This window comes from Octodon degus, unplaced genomic scaffold (genome assembly GCF_000260255.1).
Source record: "Octodon degus isolate 3935 unplaced genomic scaffold, OctDeg1.0 scaffold00052, whole genome shotgun sequence".
In the NCBI taxonomy this organism is placed as follows: domain Eukaryota; kingdom Metazoa; phylum Chordata; class Mammalia; order Rodentia; family Octodontidae; genus Octodon; species Octodon degus.
In genome coordinates this window covers 1,438,164-1,463,641 of record NW_004524628.1, presented here as the reverse complement: position 1 = coordinate 1,463,641, position 25,478 = coordinate 1,438,164, and the positions used below count along the sequence as shown (strand labels likewise).

General features: G+C 42.5%; 1 protein-coding gene across 3 annotated transcripts in view; it reads left to right on the top strand.

Annotated features, from left to right (window-relative positions):
• Slc20a1 (solute carrier family 20 member 1) overlaps window positions 1–13,622 on the top strand; it is a 38,726-nt gene extending 25,104 nt beyond the window's left edge. Inside the window, exons 3-12 of one of the 3 annotated variants that reach the window (XM_004633225.2) lie at window positions 154–732; window positions 891–1,031; window positions 1,208–1,293; window positions 5,002–5,098; window positions 7,737–7,856; window positions 9,265–9,534; window positions 9,643–10,201; window positions 10,792–10,977; window positions 11,555–11,639; window positions 12,669–13,622. In XM_004633225.2, coding sequence (XP_004633282.1) covers window positions 429–732; window positions 891–1,031; window positions 1,208–1,293; window positions 5,002–5,098; window positions 7,737–7,856; window positions 9,265–9,534; window positions 9,643–10,201; window positions 10,792–10,977; window positions 11,555–11,639; window positions 12,669–12,824 — 2,004 coding nt within the window. In that variant the 5' untranslated portion in view covers window positions 154–428 and the 3' untranslated portion in view covers window positions 12,825–13,622. The other 2 variants (XM_023717388.1, XM_023717387.1) reach the window with 2 other exon arrangements.
• The last annotated feature ends 11,856 nt before the right edge of the window (window positions 13,623–25,478 follow it).

Below are 25,478 nucleotides of genomic sequence, written 5' to 3'. Positions count from 1 at the left end.
GTGCCCGCCGCCGTCCCTCGCCGCCGCCTCGGGGGACAGGGCCAGCGGGTGCAGAGGGCGCGGTGGGGCCCAAGCGGCTGGGGCAGAGCGGGGTGCGGAAGTGGACCACGGGGACGCGCCGCTATTGTTATTTTCATCCCCCTTGCTCCCCAGGATGAACTTGCGTCCTTTCTGTCATCCGCCATGGAATTGTGCTCCGTGCGTCTAGCCCTCCAGAGCCAAAGACACCCCAGACAACAGACACCCATACACAGTGTATAGCAGTAACTCTCCAGCTCGGTTTTTGACCGTAGTTTACAGTATTTAATTTTATATTATATATATATATATTGTTATTATAACGTTTTTGATACCTCATATTTCTGTTTACACATCTTGAAAACTGCTCAGTAGTTCTCTCGTTAATTACAAAAACCACTACTTAGAGAATGGCTGCTCCTCCTACTGCTGCTTTTGATCCATTATGGATGCTCATCTTGGGCTTCATCATTGCGTTTATCTTGGCGTTCTCCGTGGGAGCCAATGATGTAGCCAATTCGTTTGGTACAGCTGTGGGCTCAGGTGTAGTGACCCTGAAGCAAGCCTGCATCCTCGCTAGCATCTTTGAAACCGTGGGCTCCGTCCTACTGGGCGCCAAAGTGAGTGAAACCATCCGGAATGGCTTGATCGATGTGGAGATGTACAACACCACCCAAGAACTGATGATGGCAGGCTCAGTGAGTGCTATGTTTGGTAAGTTCTGTTCATGTACTACTGTTAGTGGTGTCTGAGCCGGTTTGGATCATGGGTGGTTCCTTTTTTATACTGAACCTTTCCAACTATTTCTGTCAGAACGCGTTGATTACATAATGGAGTTTTGCCATTTACTTCCTTAAATTTGACTCTTTCAGGTTCTGCGGTGTGGCAACTAGTGGCTTCGTTCTTGAAGCTCCCCATTTCTGGGACCCATTGTATTGTTGGTGCAACCATTGGTTTCTCCCTCGTGGCTAAGGGACAGAATGGTGTCAAGTGGTCTGAACTGATAAAAATTGGTAGGTTTAACTCTGAATGGCTTAATTTTCATTTTTGTCACAGGTTACCGTAACATTACGTATTTTAGTATATAGTATGAAATGGGGTGGATTTAGGAGATTTGAAGAGTGCACATAAGTCTTTAGTTCTTGGGTTCCATTAGTTGATCTGTTTTTCTTTATGTGCTCTATTTTAGTGATGTCTTGGTTCGTTTCTCCACTGCTTTCTGGTATTATGTCTGGAGTTTTATTCTTCCTTGTTCGAGCATTCATCCTCCATAAGGTAATCTTTCTCCTCCCTACTTTGACCTTTCATGGGTCATACTCAGTCTTACTCAAACTCAGTAGCATTCTTGCAGTTGTGGTTGGTATGTAGGTATGTGGCCTTGGGAAGCTATAAAAGTTCTTTGTTCTGTATATGTATGTTGTGCAACTCTGAAAAAAACGCAAGATTTTAGTACCCAACAGGGCATTCAGGTGGGAAAATTTGAGTACCAGTTGCCATGAAATAGAGACTGAAATGAAAAAGTCTGGAAGTTCATTTAAAAGTGCCTTTCTCAGGGGCCGGCTTGATAGCTCAGCGGACTAAAGCATCTATTTAGGCAGAGCACAGTGGCCAGGGTGCTGGCCCTGCCCACAGGGCGCGCTGAGATGATGTGGTGTGGGCCTGTAATACCAGCATTTGGGAGGCTAAAAATCCCTGGCATGGGATTACAGGCCCATGCCACATCATCTCAGCGCGTCCTGAAAACAGGAGGATCACTATGCGTCCAATCTACATAGTGAGATTCTGTAGACCATGTCCTAAAGTACAGAAAAAAAGAAAAAAGTGACTTTCAAGCGGTATGCAGATTACTTTAAACCACTACTTTCAGACCAGTTGGAATTGTAAGCTTGGTGTTCAGTAAGTCTCTTTTTTTCTTTTCTTTCTTTTTTTTTTGGCAGAACCGGGGATTGAACTCAGGTCCTTGCACTTGCCAGGAAAGCGCTTATTCCACTGAGCCATCTCCCCGGCCCTAGTCTCTTTTTTCTAAGATGCCAGTGATGGGTCTTTCAATGTTGACTAGCATAACCAGTTTATAAACTTTTTGATGTGGGTTCTACCTCCAGTAGTGACTCCCAATTTCTCAGAATAGGTAAAAATAACTTTAAGTAAAGGTAGGTGGCTTTTGGGAGAGGGCAATACATTCAGATAACTGTTTAATTTCCTATCCATTTAAAAATTCCTTTTGACTTTACAGACCCAGTAGCATTTCTTTTATCAAGAAGTCTGATGCTGGCTCCACAGTAAATGTAGACAGCAGGGATTATGTTGGCACTGGACTAAGTTACAGTAAGAATAAATGCATGTTTCTCAGGAAACAAAGCTGTCCTTTTTCCAAGGTGAATAGCTTTTAACTGTCCATTGTCAAGTTCTTTAAAAAGTGCCCGTAAACTGTGGAAATCTGAGTGAAGGGAGATAGGTAGCTTAATCCCGAGGGATAAGAATATATTCAGACCCCTACTTGTCTGGTCTAGTTTTCAACTTCTCTGGGGAAGGATTTGTGTCTGTCTTCTTAAGAAGTTCTGTAATTGGTAAAATAACTCACAGGTCACTGTTGTACTAGACTGAGTCTGACAGAATATAACAGTTTATACTGCACATTTGAGACCTATAGAACTTGGCATAATATGGCTGAGCAAACAGTGCGCTGATGCTCTGTAGGTCTGATAGTGTGTCAGTGAGCAGGTATGATTGCCCCCCCCATGTATCCAGGAATCTTCATGTTATTTTATTTTATTATTTTTTTAATAATATATTTTAGTTTATTTATTTATTTATTTAGTGTGGCCAGTTCAGCCCACCAGGGGGCGGGGCTGGCTGGCATGTGGTGCTGGGGGATTGAACCGCGGTCCCTGTGCTGTGCTAAGCTTGTTCTAAGTAGGTGCTTTAGACCACTGAGCCATCTCACCAGCCCCTCTTCATGTTATTTTAGACACAAACTTAAGAGTACCCAATAAATGAAAAATAAAGCTATTCTGATGAAATGGGGAGTATGAAGACCCCTTTTCTTTTGTATAACTAGATTATGATGTATTTACATTTTCAGGTAAAGCTTTAAGGTGTTAAGCAGAGCATATGGTAATAAAATTTCATAAAATCATTAGTCCTGTTTCCTCTTGGGAATGGCTGGGAGGAGGAAGAACAAACTGACTTTCTCTTTTTTTAAAATCATGGAACTTATGTTTCATAATATACTGTAGTGTCATTTATTCCCTGCTCCATACCCAGTACTTTATTACTGTTTACCTCCATTAATACTTAATTGGGGCATAGGAAAAATAAGTGCATAAATTACTCAAGTCTGATCACAGTTTGATTTATTGAGACCTTATTACCAGATAAGAGTATTTGAAAATCTGTTAGAAGTCCCTATAACATCTGTAGAACCTTTTATAGTCTGTAGGCCCCTAATGGGTTTTAATCTTTAGGGAGGAGGGGTTGGGTTTATTGGGAGAATTTTCTAGATTGAGGGGTAGCCTTTTGAAGAAAAAGATGCCTTAGGTTCTTAACCTTGTTATTTGTCTAGATTGTGGCCAATACTGATATTGTGCAGGGATAAATAACAGTTCCTGGGTTCTGTAAGGTTTTGTCTATTTTGACCCTTAGTATTCTTTTAAGCAGTGGATAAAGCAGTTAAAATTAAGCTCGGTTTTCAGACATGCCTATCTCTACTAGTATTTAGAGGATGATATCCCTGTTCCACACGTGGTCTGTAAACATGTTCTGCTTTGGTGATCTTAAAACACTACCTCCATCTCCCCAAAGTAGCGATTTAAAAAATTTTTTAAAAAAATTTAAAATTAAAAAAAATTTTTTTTGGTTAGAAGTTTTAGTGTCTCTTTTGGGTCTTCCCCTAGATGGATGTGTACCAGTAGCCTTCCCAAATACTCAGATCTGTTTCCTCGTTCCTGTTTGACTTGGGTGTTTTTCTGTAGAATTAATATTTTTTTTTCTTTTTGGAACCGGGGATTGAACTCAGGCCGCTTGCTTGCCAGGCAAGCGCTTATTCCACTGACCATCTCCCTGGCCCGAATTAATAAACATTAGTTGTAAATAGATCTCATTTCCAGTTACACTGGCCTTTACTGTTTCTTAAAGATTTCACAGTTTTGCCTCAGCCCTTGCACCCACTGAAACTTCTATTCCTGCCCCCAACCCCCAAGGAAGACTAACTGGCTTGTCCACCTTTCCCCGAGACACTGATCTTTGCTCAAGTGATCCTCACTCCCTGACCCCCTGCGATGAAAATGTGCCCATCCTCCCATCAGTGTCTCCTTAGAGCCTACCCTTTTCTGCATAGTATTTATTGTCAGTGCTTTCTACTGTTCTGTACCAGAATATGGATTGTCAGTTTTGTGGGGTCAGGGACTCACTTGGTCCCATTCCCTCTTGTGCTTCAGGGTCTGGAATAGTTCCCCCCCCCCCAGTAGTTCTTGAGAGGCTCCTGACTGAGTGGATGACCTAGGGAACAGTTGGTTTTTCTCATTGCACTTAGATAAAGCACTGATTATAATGGTAGCGCTGTGTCTATTAGATATGCAGATACATGCTGTGTGTTTTATTTTTAATATTTGAAACATAAGGTCAGGTAAGGAATAGTCTCACCTCACTCTGTTTCTGTCATTTCTTGGGTCTGGTACATCCTCAGGAGTTTGTTAAGGTTTACATATGAACTTCAGGTTCCTCGGAACTTGGTATTGACATCTACTCAGGATGTTCTCAGTCACCCGTATGGGTATTAAGAATAGCAAAGGAAAAGGCCATCTTTAAGTTGTAGAAGATATAACTAGTTTTCGCAACAAGACTTCTAGGAGCAAAAGCAGGAAAAGCCCAGTTATGATGAGACTGTTCTTATCATTGAAATTCCCAAACTTGCCCTGTTACAAGTCTCTCTAAAAATGGCTTAATTTTTACAGCTTTTAAGATACTGATCTTGATGTTTTATAGGCAGACCCAGTTCCTAATGGTTTGCGAGCTTTGCCAGTTTTTTATGCCTGCACAATTGGAATAAATCTCTTCTCCATCATGTATACTGGAGCACCGTGTAAGTATACACCAAAATATTTAAATGTGAATTTAACGTTATTTACAAAACTTGCATTAAATGCCCAATTTACCCCTTTTTGCTTTACAGGGCTGAAATCTCCTAGAAGGTGGCTGGCCTGCGCCCATTTCAGAAGGCTGCAGGCTAGTGTATGCTGAGTTAACCTAGATAGTTTTTCAACCAAAGAGACCTGCTCAGATTCTAAATCACTACAGACCTTTCCTCTTTAGTCTTCACAGGATCCACGATAATATGGCCTTCTCCCTCCCTTTCTCCTATCTATGCTAAAAATGCTGGAATTGATACTGATCTCAACTACTGAAGAGTCACTAGTTACATATCTGTTCTTCACTAATCAGTCATTTAGAACTGGTTTGCTGGATATCATTTTTCTCTCCCAAATGGAGCTACTTCTGTTTCTAAGCACTAAATTTACTCCTGAATCTGCTTGAATGAGAAGAGTTGCGATGTTTAACACCTGTTCTAAGTACACTGGGAAGAAGAATTCATGCAGCTATGAGGAAAAGTAACTTGTGAGAATGTAAAGGTTGAAACATTGATCACTTTCATACTGGGACTGAGGAAAGGCGTGAATGAAGTTAGGGCACTACCTGTTTCATTTGACATCTGCAAGAGATTGATAACTTATATCTATCTTGTCAGGCAGGCCAGTACAGTTTTGGCTTATAGGCTTGTTTAGCTTATTGGTACTTCAGCTCATAGGTCAGTGGCATTTTAATCTTTTGTCTGTGACCTTAGGGCACACATGCACATGCATATAGATGTATGTACCAGTGTATATGTGTGTGCACATACGTAGAAAGTGTTGTCAGGGAGCAATTTATCTATGTGCTATGTACTCATATATTCAAATATTTTAACTTCATAGTGCTTATTTTGGCTCATTAAGATTTCATTTCTGGGGGGCTGGTGAGATGGCTCAGTGGTCTAAAGCACCTACTTAGAACAAGCTTAGCAAAGTGCAGGGACTTTGCTAAGTTCAATCCCCCAGCACCACATGCCAGCCAGCCCCGCCCCCTGGTGGGCTGAGCTGGCCACACACACACACACACACACACACACACACACACATATATAAAAAAAAAAAAAAAAATTAAAAAAAAAAAGAAATTAAAAAAAAAAAAGATTTCATTTCTGGGCCAGGAGATAGCTCAATAGAATAAGCGCTTGCCTGGCAAGGGCAAGGTCCTGAGTTCAATCTCTGGTACTACAAAAAAAAAAAAAAAAAGTAAGTCACCAGTGAGGAGTTAGCAAACCGATTTTGACCTTGTCTGTATTCCTGGAATATCAGGAAAGGAACAGATAGCTTTATGAGCATATTGGTCTTGGAGGATGCTATACTCCTTACCAAGTAGTGTAGTTAAAGGCTTGTATGCCCACTTTTCTTTTACAAATTGAGTCCTTAAACTAAAGAGGCTTCCATGAAACTGATCATCTATGGTTATGTGTTAATAAAAGGTTAAGATTGGAGATTGGAAACTCAGATTCTCAGTCTGTTGCATGTAGTATGTGTGGGGATAAACCCAGGGCCTTGGCACTGAGTGCACCCCCCCCATGAAATTTGAGACCAGACCTCAGTAAGTTGCCCATGCTGGGCTTGAATTTGGTCTTCCTGTCTCATTCTCTCAGAGAGCTGGGATTATAGACGTGTACCATCTTGCCTGACTTTTCAATCATTTGAAAATGGGAACTTGATAAATTGTTTGTTTTTTATAAATCATTTACAAGAAAAACCATTCTCCTTTCATTTCCCTTTTTGATTTAGAATGGAGATAAATTTAAATAGTGATGAATTAAATTTCACGTGTATTTTATGTAACAATGAGGTCAAAATTTGAGGCAGAAATTAAAAGACTAAAAATAACCATAGAACTTTAGTTTTGAAGGGACTGTATATCTGATTTTTACTTTTTTTTGAGGAGGCAGTGAATTTCTATTTGCTAAGTTATTTAATACCTAATGAGCAAAATAAGCAGAACAAGCTTAAGTAGCTAAGCTACAGATCATAACATTGCTTAAACTTAGATAGAATTGTATGTTGTTTTCCTTGCTTTAGGCTGGTAGCTAGGAGCCTCTTGGCATCAAAGTAACAAACAGGTGACAGTACTACTGATTCTTGAACCATGTGAAAAATTTCAGTATTGGTGACCTAGTCTTTTAGAGATGGCTTATTAAACTAAATTCTTCCTTTCCTTTGTGAAAGATAGCTGTATTCTTTAAACTGTTATCTTCCTGTAGATGATGTGTTTCAAGTGAATATGTATGTGCAGTTAGACTCAGGAGCTGGGTGGGGAGTGGGATGCTTTTCTTTGCTTCATGGCTAGTGTAGCGATCCTTACCTCTCCTGCCAAGAAAGGAAAAAGGTAGAATGTGAAAAGGCCAAGGACATGAGTCCAGCAGGTATTTAAGTGGGCCAGACTGATGGGGGTTTAAAATATGCACTTTTTCTCCAGATTTGTGTGTCCATCAGCATAGTTCTCTGGCGTGGAAGCTGTCAGCAGCTGGCCAGGGCGATGGGCTGGACTGGGGAAGCCCTGCGTTCCTACAGGAGGGCTTACACGTTGTTGCCGGGGGCTCTTGCCCTGGGGTTTTCAAGATGCACCATTTTATCTCCTAGTGCTGGGCTTTGACAAACTTCCTCTGTGGGGTACCATCCTCATCTCGGTGGGCTGTGCAGTTATCTGTGCCCTTATCGTCTGGTTCTTTGTATGTCCCAGGATGAAGAGAAAAATCGAACGTAAGTAAAGACTTCTGACTGAGTGTCTTAACTAGTAATGTGTTTATTTTTGCTTAGCTACCTGTAAAAATTGGGTATTTGCATAGACTGGCAAACTGAGATTTTAAGTGAATATGGGTTTGTTGTCTGAACTAGATTTTAGATGGATTTTGACCTGAGATCTAGATTCAACCTAAGTTAGAGAGATAGAAGTGAGGAATTTATCTTTTTAAAAAAATTACCTTGGTCAGTAGTGAGTGGCATGATAAATACAGAGAAAGTATAGTGTGGATTAATTGACAAGGGGATAGCTTCATAAAAACATGGGTTAGGCACACTCTTCTCATATGTGTATAATTGCAGACCAAAACTGATCTTGATGCATGTAAACATACACATTTCTTGATGCACATACATATTCAGATGCACATTGTATCTGTGCTAGAATTATGAATTTTAAAAGCAAGCATTTTCATGTGTCACCTAAAAGGATCATTTAGGTCATTACAGTACTCTGTTATGTAAGTAAGTACTGAATACTGTAGATTCTAGGTAGTAGTATCAGTCTTAAATCAGTTCTCACGGCTGAGATCTCTTAAATCATTTTTGGCCCTTCTTATCTGTGCAAATGCTAGATTAGCAATGTAGTTTGTTCTTCATTAGTAGAAGGATGCACAGACTGCAGTGGCGGCAGGAAGAATGCTGCGTCACCACAGCCCAATCGGCGAGCCTCTGAGAGGCTCTGAGCTTCTGGCTCTGCCGCATATGCAGTGGTAGCCAGGCCTGCAGGACTCCGTGACCTCGTTTTTTCCTCAGTCTGGGAGAGATGAGAGAAATCTTGCTTTAATACTAGTCTGATTTGACCGAGATGCCTGACTGGTAGGCAAGCATTGAGCACTGGCCTGCTAACAAAGTACTCCTATCTGGCTATGGAATTAGAACCGTAAGGCATGCCTCTTTGTTTCACAGAGGTAGATGTTAAAGTTGTTTTCAGGCAGATGTCACTTTGCTTGAAGTCTTGGACTGAAATGTGGGGGACACTGCATTTTACAGGAGAACATGAGTTAGGGGAAGTCTAGCTTTTCCATTGACTGTCAGATGCGAGCTTGATCTGCCTTCCACTACAGGGACCTAAGAAGGTTCATTTGTGGAGGACTGTAAAAAGTAAATGTAAGTATAGAATGGTTGTAAAGGCTAAAATGTTTCCTGCCTGGCCATTCATGACAAGTTTGTGACCCGACAGAGGGCATGCTATATTGTCGGTTTATAGGTATGTGAAACATTAGTTACTGACAGGTGATAAAGCAGGCAAGAAAGACCTCCTGAACTGTAACTGATGTTTCTGTCTATTCTCATTTTGAGATGGACTAGGGGGCTGTGGACAAGTAATATGGCCAAACCCAAATCAGTCCCTCTCCTTTTTTTCTAGGAGAAATAAAATCTAGTCCTTCTGAAAGCCCTTTAATGGAGAAAAAGAATAGCTTGAAAGAAGACAATGAAGAAACAAAGTTGTCTCTCAGTGATAGTGAGAGCCGGCTTCCTGCCTCTGAGTTAGGGTCTGCCACTGTCCCACTCAGGGCTGTGGTGGAGGAGAGAACAGTGTCGTTCAAACTTGGAGACCTGGAGGAAGCTCCAGAGCGAGAGAGGCTTCCCAGCATGGACTTGAAGGAGGAGACCACTGTAGACAGCACCATGAACGGTGAGTTGACATTCCCAAGGGTCACTTTGTTCTCTTGGTGCTAAGGAGGCCTTCTGATGTGGGACTGGGTGCTCTTTGCACTGACTGCCACCTTTTGGTCTTGGCCAGGTGCGGTGCAGTTGCCTAATGGGAACCTTGTTCAGTTTAGTCAAGCTGTCAGCAATCAGATAAACTCCAGTGGCCACTATCAGTACCACACTGTGCATAAGGATTCTGGCTTGTACAAAGAGCTGCTCCATAAGTTACACCTGGCCAAGGTGGGCGACTGCATGGGTGACTCTGGCGACAAGCCCCTGCGGCGCAACAATAGCTATACTTCTTACACCATGGCGATTTGTGGCATGCCTCTGGATTCATTTCGTGTCAGAGAAGGTGAGCAGAAAGGTGAAGAAATGGAGAAGCTGACGTGGCCCAGCGCTGACACCAAGAAACGAATTCGAATGGACAGTTACACCAGTTACTGCAATGCTGTGTCTGAACTTCACTCTGCATCTGAGATGGACATGAGTGTCAAGGCCGAGATGGGCCTGGGGGACAGGAAAGGAAGTAGTGGCTCTTTGGAAGAATGGTATGACCAGGATAAGCCTGAAGTGTCACTCCTCTTCCAGTTTCTGCAGATACTTACGGCTTGCTTTGGGTCCTTTGCCCATGGTGGCAATGATGTCAGGTCAGTGCACTTTGAATCTTGGCATGCTATGTTTAAACTGTCTTTTTAACTGCTTTACTATTCCTCTCCATGCACTATTGTATAGTATAGGTAGGAGAGGGGTAATAGCGATTACTGACTTAATAAACAGTGCAATTCTGTAGAGATGACAGTATTTTTAGCTTTATTTCTTTACTTGAAAAGACAAACAGATGGTTTTTACAGAGAAACCTTCATCTGTCCAGATGGAGTTTATTTCTTTGATAGTAGAGTGTAGGACATAAAGTGAAGGAAGGACTTAAAATCTCTGTATTGGTGAATGAATCTGTTGGTAGGTAAGCCTTAGTTTCATGGTCTGTAAGCTTCACTGGGACCCAATAATTGCTCTAGCTGCCCGTAGGAAGAGGGCCATAATTGCATGGTACTCTGTTTTGCCAGGATAGCTTTCATTTTTTCTTGTTGTGTGTGTTCAGGTTCCATTTCCTTTGAAAGAAAGGCTCATTTGCTAAGAGCTTGACAGTCAGGCCTAGACAACCTAGTAAATCAGCACATTGGGTCTTGCTGTGATGTAGTTCTGCATGGCAAATCTCTGTCTCTTTATTTTCTTTCAGCAATGCTATCGGTCCTCTGGTTGCTTTGTATTTGGTTTATGAGACATGGGATGTTTCTTCAAAGAAGGCAACACCGATATGGCTTCTCCTCTATGGAGGCGTTGGCATCTGCATGGGTCTGTGGCTTTGGGGAAGGAGAGTTATCCAGACCATGGGCAAGGATCTGACCCCAATCACACCTTCTAGGTGAGTGTGTACAGCAGATCTTAAGAGCTGCTCATTCTTTTAAGAGAAAATACTGTGTAGTGTTAACACACAAATCTCCAAGGTTGCCAGGTTTGTGTAAGTTTCTGATGTTATTCTCATTGTTGATCTGAATTTTTTTATTGTCTGGTCTGAAACATACTGGTTCAACATTTACCCACTCAGCTCCTGAGAAAAATGTGTGTACTAAGAGTGAATAGCTATTTGGACCCAGCTTTTCTGTTTGAGAGCAGACTGATGTTTACTAAATTTCTCAAAATGAAACTAAAAACTTTAATGACATTTCAGAAGAATTTAACGCTCAAAAGTTAGATTCCCCCCCACCCCCCAAACTGGGGATTGAACTAAGGCCCTTGCACTTGCCAGGCAAGAACTTATTCTACTGAGCTAACTCCCTGTCCCCCCTCAAAAGTTAGAGAAAAGGAAAAGGGAGTGTCATGACCCCACTTAAAGTAGATTTCAGGGGTTACAGGAAATAAAGATGGCGTGAGGCTTCTCACTGAATAGAACTAGGCAGAATTGCATTAACTAAAGATTTGTGAATTTTTTGTGTGTACAGTGGCTTCAGTATTGAATTGGCATCTGCCCTGACTGTAGTAATTGCATCAAATATTGGCCTTCCCATCAGTACAACACATTGTAAAGTAAGTACAAGACATTGGTGTATCTTTTGAGCATTGTAGGAATACATGTTTTATTTTTTGCTTTAGAAAGTTTTATGTTTTCACAGTTTCTTGCCTATGTAAGTTCTCTTACCTGGAGCTAGCTGTAATTTCCAGCGGACCTCGTCCATTGTTACTTGTTTACCATCGCAGTCACTTTCTGGTGTTTGGTCTTGAGTCATTTCTGTGGCACAGTGTTATATTCCTTTCCTGTGGGGAAACCATTGAGAGGAGTGTGGGCATGTGCTGTAAGTCAGCCCACTGTTTAGTTCTGGCTGGGTGGACTTGTGCTGCCACTTGTGGCTGATGGCCTGGTTTTAAGAAGTTTGTGAGGTTTGTTCAGCTGTTGGGAGGGTAGTTTATTTACAGAAAGCATATATTACGGGGTTTTCGGGCCTGTAGTATGGGGGTACTCATACCATTTTTTGTAAAATTAGCATAGATTGATTTGATTTGATTTTTACATTGCCTTCATCTTCTCATGAGGAGGATTGTTTTTTGGGGGCTGGCTCAGACTGCCTCAAGGGCAGATCTCGCGCAGCCTGTGGAGCTGGGGACGAACTGCAGTCCCTGTGCCTGACTGAGATTGCCCAAGCAGGTGCTTTAAACAACTGAGCTAACTGGTAAGCCCCCAAAACTTGAGAAGTGGTTTGTTTTGGCTCATTTTCTTGAGAAATCATAACCTGTTAGAAACCAGCTTCCGGGCTGGTGAGATGGCTCAGTGGTCTAAAGCACCTACTTAGAACAAGCTTCGCAAAAAAGCACAGGGACCACAGTTCAATCCCCCAGCACCACATGCCAGGCAGCCCCGCCCCCTGGTGGACTGAGCTGGCCACACACACACACACACACACACACACACAAAAAAAAAAAAAAAAAGAAACCAGCTTCCATGGAATTGGTCTTGGCCAGTTGGTGGGCCTCTTATCTAAATAACTTCAGGTGTTTTTTTTTGCCAAAATAGTTTGGGTACTTAAGTTAGCTAATTTCCTTGGTCTGTGTCTCTCCTAGGTGGGCTCTGTCGTGTCCGTTGGTTGGCTCCGATCTAAGAAGTCTGTTGACTGGCGACTCTTCCGTAACATTTTTATGGCCTGGTTTGTCACAGTTCCCATTTCTGGTGTTATCAGTGCAGCCATCATGGCGGTCTTCAAATATCTCATCTTGTGAGTGTCAGTCGGAGATTTAAATTGGTGTCAATATTTGGAACCACCTTACACATTCGTGCTCCCTTGAAGAATGATTACAGTGTTACCGAAGACCTGACAAGAGTTTTTAAGTTCGGGAGCTGTGGAAAGGAAGTGTTACTTCATGCTGTAATCGCTTCTGTGCTAAATGACTTGTCTCAAAATTAGCTATGTAAAATAGCCGGGTTTCCACTGGTTCCTACTGAGGTCCCCTTGTGGGCTGGGAATTCCTGTACATATTTCTCTACTTTTTGTATCAGGCTTCGATTCCATTATGTTTAATGTCTCTGAAGATAATTGTGTGCATATGTGTGTGTGTTTCTTTTTTCTTTTTTAAACCATGCAGAGCCTATTGACAGAGTATACTCTGCTTTGTTGGTTTCACCAGCTTCTGCCCTAACACGCACAGGGATTTAACAACAAAACTTGTAACTGAAGCTTCCCTTGTAGTCTCCTATAGAAATAGAGTCACTGGCACTCTGGCTCTGACAGTCGTGGCAGATTCTGTTGACATAAGTGGGAACTTGGAGGGATGAGGGTCTTTTGAACACAGTGAAAATTTAAGTTACTTAGTAACTTCTTTCCAAGTAATGCATTCACTGTTGCTAAGAAGTAGGGGGAAAAAGCCTTTGGCATTCTTCATAATTTCTTTAAGATTTCTGGCAGTGTGGGATGGATGAATGAAGTGGAATATGAAATTTGGGCAAGTTAAATGGGACAGCCTTCCATGTTCATCTGTCTACCTCTTAACTGAATAAAAAAGCCTACAGTTTTTAGAAAATTGGTTCTCATGGTTTTTGTTCATGTTTGAATTGTCTGCTTCTGATCAGTTAGTTTTATGCTCTTAGGAGTGTGTGACTGTCCTCATAAGTGAGAGTTTCCATCCATCTTGAAGTTCTGTATCCTCTTTAATGTTTCTTTGATCCCAGAATACACATGACTCTCCCTGGGGATTGTTGGAGAAGTTTCCCTTTTTTTTTTTTTTTTTTTTTTTGTTCCTCGAATGCCTTCAGGGCACTTTTGGCCAGTGGGAGAGGTGTGAGGTTCGAACTCCAGCAACCTGAGGCTGACAGCTTTGTGGAAGCAGCCACTTAAAGGCCTGAGCTAGGGCCAGGCCCCCTTAAGTTTCCCTTTAATAGCACAGCTGAAGACATTTTCACGTTAGTACTTACGGGTACTTGCAGATACACTTGTTTTTAACAACTTGAGTTTCCCTGTTTTTTTTTCCTTGTTTCTTCTTTATCTTTTTTTTTTTTTAACAAACATTTAGAGAGTATAGCAATAATTAGTATGACATTAGAAGCAGTGGGCATTTAGATGACCAAAAGGGCAGGTATTTCAAACGTGGTTTTAGTATTACTTTGCTGTCCTCACTGTAGTTGCTTAGTTCACAGATATCAGCATATAGATTTTGGGTGAGAATTCTACCCATTAGCTGCTGTTTTCAAAAACCTGATGGAAATTCTAAGGACCATTGCCTTAACCATCTTGTTTATATAAATATATGGTTTTGCCCCTATCATATTTCCTAACTTTCCTTTCTCTATGTTTAACCTTTAAGTTCTATCTTTCCATTTAACTGTGTTACACTTTTTTTTTTTTAAAGATTTTTATTTATTTGATACAAGGTCTTGCTCCCAGGGCTGGCACATATGTGGTACCAGGGATTGAACTTGGGCCCTTGCACTTGCCAGGCAGGTGCTCAGACCGCTGAGCTATCTCCCCAGCCCCTGTGTTACACCTTTCAATTTTTATTTCTTCTTTTGAGCTCTTACACTAGGGAGTTTCCCTGTTTGAACAGACTGTTCTAGTTCACTCTCCTGAGTTCTGGGATTCCAGATAAGCACTGCCATGGTTGGCACTAACTTACTTCACATAGTTCATGTCTAGCTTTGATATTATACAGAAAACTGAGATGAGTTTTGTATGTATGTACTTCAGTTTCATTTAAAAATTCCAATTTTGGATTCTTCAATCTTATTTCTTTTATCCCTGAACAGGATAGTTAATGCAAAGCATACTTCTTTGCAAACAAGGTTGATGGTTTCTGCCCTGGCCGTTGTGGGGCAGTACTTTTGAAATAGTGATTTTATTTAGAGTGTTTTTAGTAGAATCCAGCATCAACACTAGTGAAGGATAAGGCTGTGCCCAATCAGACCTATGGCTGCTTTCTGGCCTCCCATAAGCCCAGGCTTTTCCAGATCTCTGCTTAATGGAGAACAGTACCCTTCCCAGCACTTGGGAAGAATAGCTGCTCCTGGCAAGGAGAAACCCTAGAGTTGGGCACTGATGAGAAGAGATGTATTTCCAAGTCTGATAAGCACATGTGCTGGAGACAGCTTGACCAATTTTTCACACATAAAATCAAGGTCATACACAATTTAGTAAGAAGTTTTAACATAACGGGTCTCTTGCTATTTTCCCTTTCCTGAGTCAACCACTGGGTTTTTGCTGCTGTCCATCTAAATACAGTTTTACTTGTAGGCTGAGTGTATGGTCAGTGGTTATAGGACTGCAGGTCTTTTTTCTTGGGCCAGTTCTCAACCAGGCATGAGTTTTATTAGTCCCATCCCTACATTTGACAGTGTGTTTGTGTACATTTGACATATTTTTCAGTCACAACTGACGGGGGACAATACATAGCACTGCTGAGGTGAGAACCTCCAGCACAGGGTGATCTGGTTGAGCTCTTTGGGGAACTCCAGAGAAGTCTAAAGAGTTTATGTCTGGTGCAAGCAAGCTGCGGCTGGCTCAGTGTGGGGCGTGGTCACGGCTTTAGCCTTCTGTTCTCTGTAGGTAGTCTTTGCTTTGTGTGGCTCTGGTAGGTGTGGATTTCCGTTATGTGGATTAGGTAAACAATTCCAGTGCCTGGACAGCATGGTTCGCATTTGAGTCACCTTGGTGTATTAACTGAGTAACTGCATATAAAGTGCACATTTATTGCTCTCTCTTCAGTCCGCAAATCTTGGGAAAATAGCAGCTGCAGGTGCTGATCTGTGATCGGCACATCGCTTCTCTCCAAGTGTGTTGATAATTGTTGCAGTGCAGTTGTCTCCTTGTGACAGGAGGTTGGATTGTGTTGCCTCTGTACCTCAGCAGCGGAGATGCCAGACTAAGTTTAGACTGCTGTTGAGTTATGCTGCAGGTTCTCTTGTGAAAATGTGCTTTTTATCATCAAACACCATTTTCATCAATCTACCCAGGGGACAAAGATTATTTGTTTTTAAAAGTTAATTTAAAAAAAAAAATTGAGATGGATCTGGCTAAGTTCCCTTGGCTGCCCTGAACTCCTGGGGCTCAAGTGATCCTCTAGTTTAGCCGAGACACCAAGTGACTGCCACTGTGTCCCTCTGAAAACTTTAGACTTGGGTAGGCTCTTTTTTTTGGCAGAACTGGGGATTGAACTCGGATCCTTGCGTTTCCCAGTCAAGTGCTTATCCTACTGAGCTATCTCCCCAGCCTTGGGTAGGCTCTTGATAAATTCAAAAGCTCGCAGAGTTTTTACCTGACGCTTGGAGGAAACACATCACCACGGTAAAAATTCATGGGAACATTCAGTGGGGCAGAAAGTGCAAGCGGCCTCGGGAGTCAACCCACACGTGAACTGAGGTGTCCTTGAAGGTTGATGGGTGGCTGTTGGAGATTCTAGGTAGGCAGACAACATCTAAAGAAGATCGACTTAACAGGAAAGTGGTTGTCACAGAGGAAGTGATGCTGGACAACTTGACAATAAGAGCCCTCTTGCAGGCCGGCCAAATAGCTCAGCGGATTAAAGCTCCTGCAGGTGCAGCAGCGCCCCTGGGAGTTCAGGGCCCCCCACCCTGCTGTGCCGGCCCTGCCCCCTAGGGCGTGCTGAGATGGCAATTGAGACTGGGCTTGGTGGCGTGTGCCTGTGATCCCAGCTCTTGGGAGGTTCTTGGGAAGCTCCAAACAGGTGGATCACTGTAAGTCCAATGTAGTAGACCCTGGACACCCTGTAGACCCTTCCCTAAAATTAAAAAAAAAAAGTCCTCTTGCAGATATTTTATGACAGTCAAAGCCCAAAACATGAAATGGTGGAAGCTGAGTTTAAAAAACAAACAATGCAAGTATTTCCAACTCTTAAATGAGTACACTAAGCATTGCAACTTTACTGCTTTCCATTTATTTTAAAATATTTTAGCACACGTTTTAAAGCTCCTTGGATAACTGTACTTCCTGTTATGAGATCCCTGCGGCTTTCGCATGCAGGTCACAGTGACGGGTCCACCTCTGCGCCCACGTCTCTTCATTGTCTCAGCTCCCTACCTGCTATTCCCAGTCCCTCCTTGGTGCACTTCTGGCCTGATGTCACATGGAAGACAAATCCTGACCTTGCGAACCCAGAGGATTAGTTGCTATTTCTTTCAAAATGGAATATTTTTTTTTTTAATTTTACTTATTTATTTATGTGTGTGTGTGTGTGTGTGTGTGTGGCCAGCTCAGCCCACCAGGTGGCGGGCTGGCTGGCATGTGGTGCTGGGGGATTGAACCGCGGTCCCTGTGCTTTGCTAAGCTTGTTCTAAGTAGGTGCTTTAGACCACTGAACCATCTCACCAGCCCCTCAAAATGGAATATTTATTGTGGGAAGGTTCACAGTATACCTGGAAGTAGACTGTAAGGAGCCCCATGCTGTGTGCCCATCACCCCATGCCCACAAGCTCCAAGAACAATCAGCTTTGCTATTCTTGTTCCATTTCCTCACCACACACTTTTTTTTTTTAACAATTATTTTAAACCAAATCCCAGTCATCTCACCTGTAAATTACTTCAGGATATGTCTCAGGGAGAGTTTTTTTTAATGAAGTGTTAGCACATGTATTGTAGAATTAGTACTAATTCATTAATAATCACCTAATAGTGCATCCACCCTGCTTTTTAGACTTTTCCGGCTTTCTGGCTTTAGCCCCTGGGTCTCCCCTCAGGGCCTGGGTCTCCAGTCTCTGTGCCTTCCAGGGGCAGCCTAGCTGCAGCCCGCTGGGTGCACCCACCCATCTGCCATCCAGGGCTGCCTCTTCATGGTCTTCTCTTGCCTGTTCCCGGTGCCCCTGCAGTCTTCCCCGATGCTGTGTTGGCAGTGGTCCAGAGGGTGCGAAGAGAAACGTTTTAGTTTGTGTTTCCCTACGAATTCTTGATTATATTTTAGTAATATTTTTAAAAGTGAAAGTTTATTGTAATACTTACTTTGAAAGAAATGTTAACAGGGATAGAAAGTAGAGAATGATAAGAACCTGGCTGGCTTTCCCTTCCCAATCTCATTATTACCCAGGGGAAACATCTGTCAGAAGTTTGCCAGCCCCTTCGGAATTTCGGCTAGCCATGTGGGTGCATATGGGCAGATACCTGCAGAATCTAGGAGACAAAGCTGTGTATTCTGTAGGAGTCAGAAGGTCTCATTCCTAACATAAATGTCAATGTTGAGGAGTCACGTGGTGGTTGACACTACAGGGATGTTACAAAATTTGCGTGTGTTTACTTGCAGGTTGCCATAAATGTTGAAAATTGAGCTAAGTTGGGCCAAACCAGTGCCGTCAATAATTCATTTCCTTATTGGCAGGTAATAAAAGGATTTGTTCTCCCTCTGCCTCACTGTCACCTCTAAGCGGTATAAAATTGCTTTCAAAAGATGGCAAAGTTGACTTGCTCATTAAAAGCTGGCTTGTGGTGTTCCCTGTAAAGCCTCATGGCATGGGGATTCCTGGGCTACTGAAAACGTTCCATTGTGTTTCCACTGGGTATAGGGTACTCACAAATATCTTAATTGCTGACAATTTTCTGTTGGCTCTCACCAAAATCTTGTTTAATGCTCTGAATTTTCTTGAGGTTATTGAACTCCTCATCCCTTGGGTGTGAAAATTCTTTCTCTTTTACTGTTCTCCCTTATCTTCACCTAGACTGAGAGATCTAAATTCTTTAACCTTGTTTTGTTTCACCTGAAACTCAATGAGCTATTTGAAAAGCTGAAAAGGGCCAGCCAGCTGGAGGTTGTGGAGGGCTCATGCCACACTTCGTTTTGTGACAGATGGGGACTTTTGAGACTTTGTTAATAAACTGAAAAACTTGAGTACTAAAATAAAACACTGGGATTGCTCATTGGCAGTAGTACTTGCCTTTCTAGTGATTGGGCTTTTGTGTAGATGCCTTTTGTTGTATTCAGAGATGATGCGGGATTTCTTGATCTCTTAGGAACACACTCTGGTGTGGCACAGAAAACTTTATTAAAAGGAGCACGATGGTTATTTTCTGGGAGCTGCTGAAATGGTAACAAGCTCTCTCCTTCCGGGATATTATTGCCGAAGACCTAGATAGCAGGTCTCCACTTCCCATTCATGCTATTTCTAGAAGCGAGCAAATGTTCTCTAATTGCAGGCTTGGGCTGAATGCCTCAGCAGTGTTTCCCACTGTGCTAATTGGAAAAATATAATTTTCAACTGACTGTGTCCTGCTTTGTAAAATAATAGTTGGCAGCTGAGTTGCCAGTTTGGTTCCTGAAGTGAACTAGTATTTAGTTGTTTAGCAGCAGGGAGAATGCATAATCAACCTTTGGAAGTCTCGGACAGCCTGTGCTGTGTACAGGAACCATTAGAGATCTAACTTTAGCCTGGGAACACTTAGGTGCTCACCCATTGATTTTGTATCTTTCTAGGAGCCTTTATTGAATTTAATTTCAATTAAATTTTTTTTAGGGGAATGTCCTGGGAATGTTAGTCAATATTGTCCATTAATTGAACAGTCCCGTGATGAGTCTCATGTGTTCCTTATTGATTTGAAAGAAGGTAAGTTTCTTTTAGCTAAAGCTCTTGGCTTCTTTCAAGCTTCCCGTCAGCCTGAAAGGGGTTGGCTTCACCAGCTTTTTGGGAAATACTATCGGTGTAGGAGTATAGAATTGGTAAGTGACACTTGTGTGTAGAGTCCTTCATTTTTTCCAAAGTGGTCCTGTTGTACTGTACCAGAGTCACTGTGTAGCACTGAGAAGGGCTTTCGGATCTAAGTTTCCACTGGAAGCAGAGACCCTAAACTCAGCAGGTTACTTCCTGTGTGTGATGCAGTGTTGTAATTAGCCTGGGCTTTGGAGCCAGGCCTACCAGGAGCTGCTGCCTTTTTCCTGTAGGGATAGAATTCAGGACCTCGCGTTTTCTACTCAGCTACATTCCCAGCCCATTCTTTGAGACCAGTTCTTGCTGAGTTGCCTAGCTGGTCTCAGATTTGCAGTCTTCCTGCCTTAACCTCCTGAGTAGCTTGCATTACAGGCATGCGTCACCATGTACCAGGATTTTGTGTCCAGCTCTGTCACTTCTAGTTATGTGACCTGGAAGGACAGTCTTTCTAAACCTCAGTTCTCCCGTTTATGCCGTAGGATTTGCGTGATGACTGAACCAGTACATGTGATGCATGCGCTATTCTTAAGCAATTCTTTGTAACTGATCTCAGTCATCAAATAAATTCGCAACTTTTTTTTGACATGGTAATATTCTTCTTGACATTGATTCCCTTGGTATCTGTTCCATACCATGGTGTGACAAATAATTTTCCTGAACTGTCTTCATGTTTCAAAGTCTAAAATCAGAGATTTAATTTTGGTGCCTTGACTTTGACGAGTATGAGATGGTGTTAACTCTGATGAAAAGCTTCAAGAACAAAAGAGAAGAATGTATTTCTTTTTCAAGTGAAAAAACAAAACAAAACAACAACAACAAAAATCAGCCCAGGACTTACTGGTGTTCCATGATCAGCAAGGTAGACAGACAGGTTCTGTCTGCTCATCCCCCACAGGCGGTTGCCACCTCTGGATCCAAGGGTCCCAAGGTGTCTATGGTCTTATTCTTGGTAACAAGAAGTTTGGCCTCATCATTTAGAATCCTGGTGAACAGGAAATAGCAAGTAGCTTAGATGCTTTAGTAAGACACATGCACATTCTGGAGGGTGGATAAATCCTTGTCCTGGTCCCGATTTCTGCGTCAGGATCCAGTCAGGAGATGGGAATCATAGTTATTCCAACATAGTTTACAGTTAGAATTTTAGTTGTTCATTAGTTGAAAGCTAAGCAAGTCACTAAATGGCATGAAACAAATGCTAATGGGACATTGTGGGAGCAATTACACAGGTTAGAGGAACAAGAGAAAGGCTGCTGTTGTGAAACGTTAAAAGCTTGGAGAAGCCCTCTGCAAAGCCCTTTGAGGAAGGGCCCTGCTGGGGCTGGTGGGATTGTCAGCTGAAGTCCCATGCTCGGATCCGAGCCTGTGGTGCAGACCGTGCTGGTGACTGTTGAGTTCCCAGACGTGCACAGGCTGGTTTAGACTATGACAGACTCAACCCCGTGTCAGAAGAAGTGTGTGAAGAAGTTTTTTGGGAAAAGTTACCAAACAAGGAGCGTGTTGGTTTTCCTTCCTCCAGTCCTCCAGTCTTTTCAGAGTGCCCCTGTGGGCAGAGTGCAATGGCCGCAGCTGTGTACCACCTGGTTGGAAAGAGCCTAGACCCCAACATCAATAGCAGAGTCCAGGGGGCGGCATTGATGCTGAGCTGGGGTAGCCTCAAGGCGGACCTGGTGGTGTCCGCTAGGTTTCTCCACTGTAAAGATATCGTTAGCCCTGTGGAATGGTGCATCGTCTGGAGGGAGCCATTTTGAGATCATGTGACTACCTTGACACCCCCCCAGCAGTTGTTCACCCTGCAGCCTTGGCACCCATTGAAGGGTCTTGCTTCGATCGGTAGTTGCTAAGGACACTGTGAGATGGTTTATTTATTTTTTTTCATTTCACGTACATTCATTAGCTGGCATTCTTTGGTAAAGGAGAGCTCCCCTTTCTCCCTCACACATTGTCCTAGGAAATGAGGCTTTTTTTTTTGATGGTCACATGCCCAGCTAAGCGTTGCAGCTCTCTGTTACTAAGGACTTGGGGCAGGACAGACGTGGGCAGCCAGCCCTCGGTACATTTTGATCCACGAGCGGTCTTATTACTGTGACTGTAATCAACTTGAATTGTAATATCTTCTAGCAATAAAAAGGAATTAGTGTTTTACGTGTGGACGTGTGGGAAACACACCCGAACTTAGCTGGTGTTTGGCGTTTCAGGGTTGGGATTGTCGTCTCCTGAGAAGACCCAGAGGCCAGGGCTTCTTACTCCTGGCTGCACAGTGTACTTTCTGGCCATACATCTAGGGGCCTCCTGAAGTAACTGGGACAGGTGTGAACTTTGTGTTAAGATTTTTAAAGCCCTGGTGGGCCTTGCAGTATGCTTCCAAGGTTGAGGACCCTAGAACCAGCAGCCTGCTTTGGTCACATGGGGTACCTGAGTGCTCCTGACTAGAACTTGGGTAGGAATAGAGGAACGGAGCTAGAAGTATTGGTGTGACTTGCTTTTAAGTCACCACTTAAAAAAATCTGTCTATTGTTAGTGTTTAAATACTTGTTAGAATTAGAGATTTTGTTTCTCACTTTCAGAACGAGGTGACTCTTCGCAGCTTCTAATTTCATGCCCTTGGTTCAGATCCACATAACAAGATTTAAGGTGCTTTTCTTGACCAGTCATAAGCTATGTAAAAATGGAAACACCATTGTCTTAAAGCTGAGAGGAATGAGAGAATCCTCACGTGAGTGCACAGCAAGTGACAGCGTTTGCTTCCGATCTGTGGTGTATGCCCACTGCTGTGTTACATACTTAATATAAAGTAGGTCTTTAAAATTTTTAAAACTAGGGACTGGGGATATAGCTCAGTGGCATAAGTATGTGCCTGGCAAGCACAAGGTCTGAGTTTGATCCCTGGCACCGCAAAAAACAAAACAAAACAAAACAAAAAAACACACAAAACAAAAACAAACAAAAAACTTATGGAATATTTCAGATACAGGAAAAACAGAAAGAACAAAAGAGGGCTGAGGGCATAACCCAGTACTACAGCATGTGCTGCCCATGCCAGAGGTCCCGAGTTCCCAGCACTGCAGAAGAGTAAAATCATGAAGAATCTTAGCACCAAGAAACCACCTAAGTGTTGACCAGGACAGATAACAAACTGTGGTGTGGTCGTGATTAGGCTAGATTCTAGGGCCTGGCTGCTCTTTCTCTTGTCCCATTTTGAAATATTAACCACTGCCTGAATTTGGTGTTCATTATTATTATTTTTAGTGTACACATGCATATATCCCTAAATATATATCAATCTTTGGCATGTTTTAAAACCATATGCAAATGATCTAATATATATGCATTTTTTATTTCTTTTGGACTGAGGGTTGAACTCAGGACCTTGTGCTTGCCAGGCAGGCACTTATGCTGCTGAGCTATCTCCCTGGTGTATATGCCTTCTCATACAAATTATTTTTGCTGAGCATTGTGCTTATGAGATTCCTCCATGTTAACACAAGCTTGTATAGTTCTGGCTCAGTCATGACCATACCACGGTTTTGTGTTTTCTGTTCTGCTCAACATTTAGGTGGTTTCCATCTTGGGTCAATGAAAAGGAATGTTTAAACTAATGTTTCTGTTAGTTTTTTTGTGGGTGAAGTGCTGAGGTTCAAACTCAGGGCCTTCCCAGGGCCTCATGCATTTTGGCAAAAGTGTGCTTTACCAGTGAGCTACAACCCCAGGCCCTCTATTAACTTTCTTTTCCTCTTTAGTACTAGAGACTGAACAGAGCCTTTGCAATGAGCTATTCCCTCAGCCCTTTTATTTTGAGACAGGGCTTTTGCTCACGTGTTAAATTGCCTAGGCTAGGCTCAAACTTGAGATCCTCCTGTCTTACCTTGCCAGAGTGCTGGAATTACAGATGTGTATCATCATACTGTTTTTATTGGCATTAATGTATGTGCTGCCCCGGGTACCTGTGGAAGAGTTTCTTAGGGTCTAAATCTCTCTCCTCGGGCCTCTAGGAACAGAGTTGTTGTGTTGTGTATATTCATTCTTAATCTTATTGCCAAACTGCTTCCCAAATTAAACCAGTTTTATTATCTCATCAGAGTGTAAGGATTTTGGTTCAGGGAGACAGCTCAGTGGCATAAGCACCTGACTGGCATGCGAAAGGTCCAGGGTTCAATCCTGGGCACTAGGGGAAAAAACCCCCAGAAGTGTAAGGATTTTAGTTGTATGCTTTTGGCAGTATTTGGTAATGTCAGACTTCAAAGTTTTTGCCTCGTACATTATTTTATAAATTTTACAATCCTCTGAGGTAGTTTTTTTATTCTGAATGATGAAATCAAGCTTCAGATATTAAGTAGTTTGACCAGGGACACAGCAAATAATTGATGGAGCTGGTTGTATCCAGGTCGTCCAGATTCCAAGACTTCTGATTAGTATGAAGTCATTGGAACTTTTTCTTTTTTCTTTTTTTTTTTTTTTTTTTTTGGCAGAACCGGGGATTGAACTCAGGCCCTTGTTCTTTGCCAGGCAAGCGCTTAATCTCCTGAACCATCTCCCCAGCCCCTGGAACTTGGTAGAGCTTCTGAACCTGTAATCGATGACTATCTACAGGGAGAGATGGGGAAAGGCCCAAGACTTAGCAAGGAGTAGAAAGAGCGGAGAAAGAAAGGACAGGATGGAGTGCAGAAGGTGACGAATGTCCGCAGTGGCTCAGCTGTTGCACCAGCGTAAGGAAGGGACAAGAGGCAGTTTAGGAATGGCCGTTATTTATTTGATCCTCTTCCCATAGAGGCAGGATCTCTGCCTGCTCTCAAAGCTAGGTGGAATCTCACTGCGCTGATTCATAGAATTTGGTGAAAGTGGTGGCCAGTTTCCAGATCCAGGTCTTCAGAGGCTGGCAGCTTCCACTTCCTGCCTCTTAGAACATTTGCTGTGGAGAAAGGTAGTGGCCATAAAAGAAATCTTAACTGCCCCGAAACTGTATTATGGGGTGGGTCAAGCAGATCACGGGGTGAAACTAGGGTTGCTCCCCTCCCCTCAACAGCCAATAGCCAGCCCTGGGTAAACTCAGCCAACAGCTCCAATTTTCCGTTAGAAATTGTGTGAATAAACCATTTTGGAAGCTGATTCTCTGGCCCCGTGTGATGGGAAAAAGTCATTCTGAGTGCTTCTGAAGCACCTAATGTTCCATGCGCAGGCAAAAATAAATGTTTTAAGTCACTACATTTTGTTCTATAATAATAGAGCCATAAGTATGGCATGAGCTGAAGAAATTTTTTTGCCTTCATGGATATCAAAGTATGTATTTTATCAGATCATAGTGCAGTGAAACTAGAAATCACTTGCAAAAGAAACAGAAATTCTGTAAGCATGTGGCAGTTCAGAAATTAGCTCCTAAAATGAAATGGTAGTGCCAGTACAGCATACTGGAACCTATGGGACACGATATAAACAGTCCTACAAGCAAAGTCTGTGTGTAGTTCTATATGCCCGCATCGAAAAAAATAAGCCCAAATAAATAACCTAAAACAAGAACAATCCAATTTCAAAGCTAGTATAAGGAACAAAATTACGCAATTCAGAATTTCAAGCCCACCCAGTACAACTTGTACATGTGCTTTTCTTGTGCTATGCAGACAATACATTGTTAGTTCCCTCCTATGATTCTCAGTCACTGCTTTCATTTTTCCATGTTCTGTTTTAGTCACCTTGTAATTAAATATGTAATTATGGAACAGGTTAGAAACAATTTATATTTCCCGTGT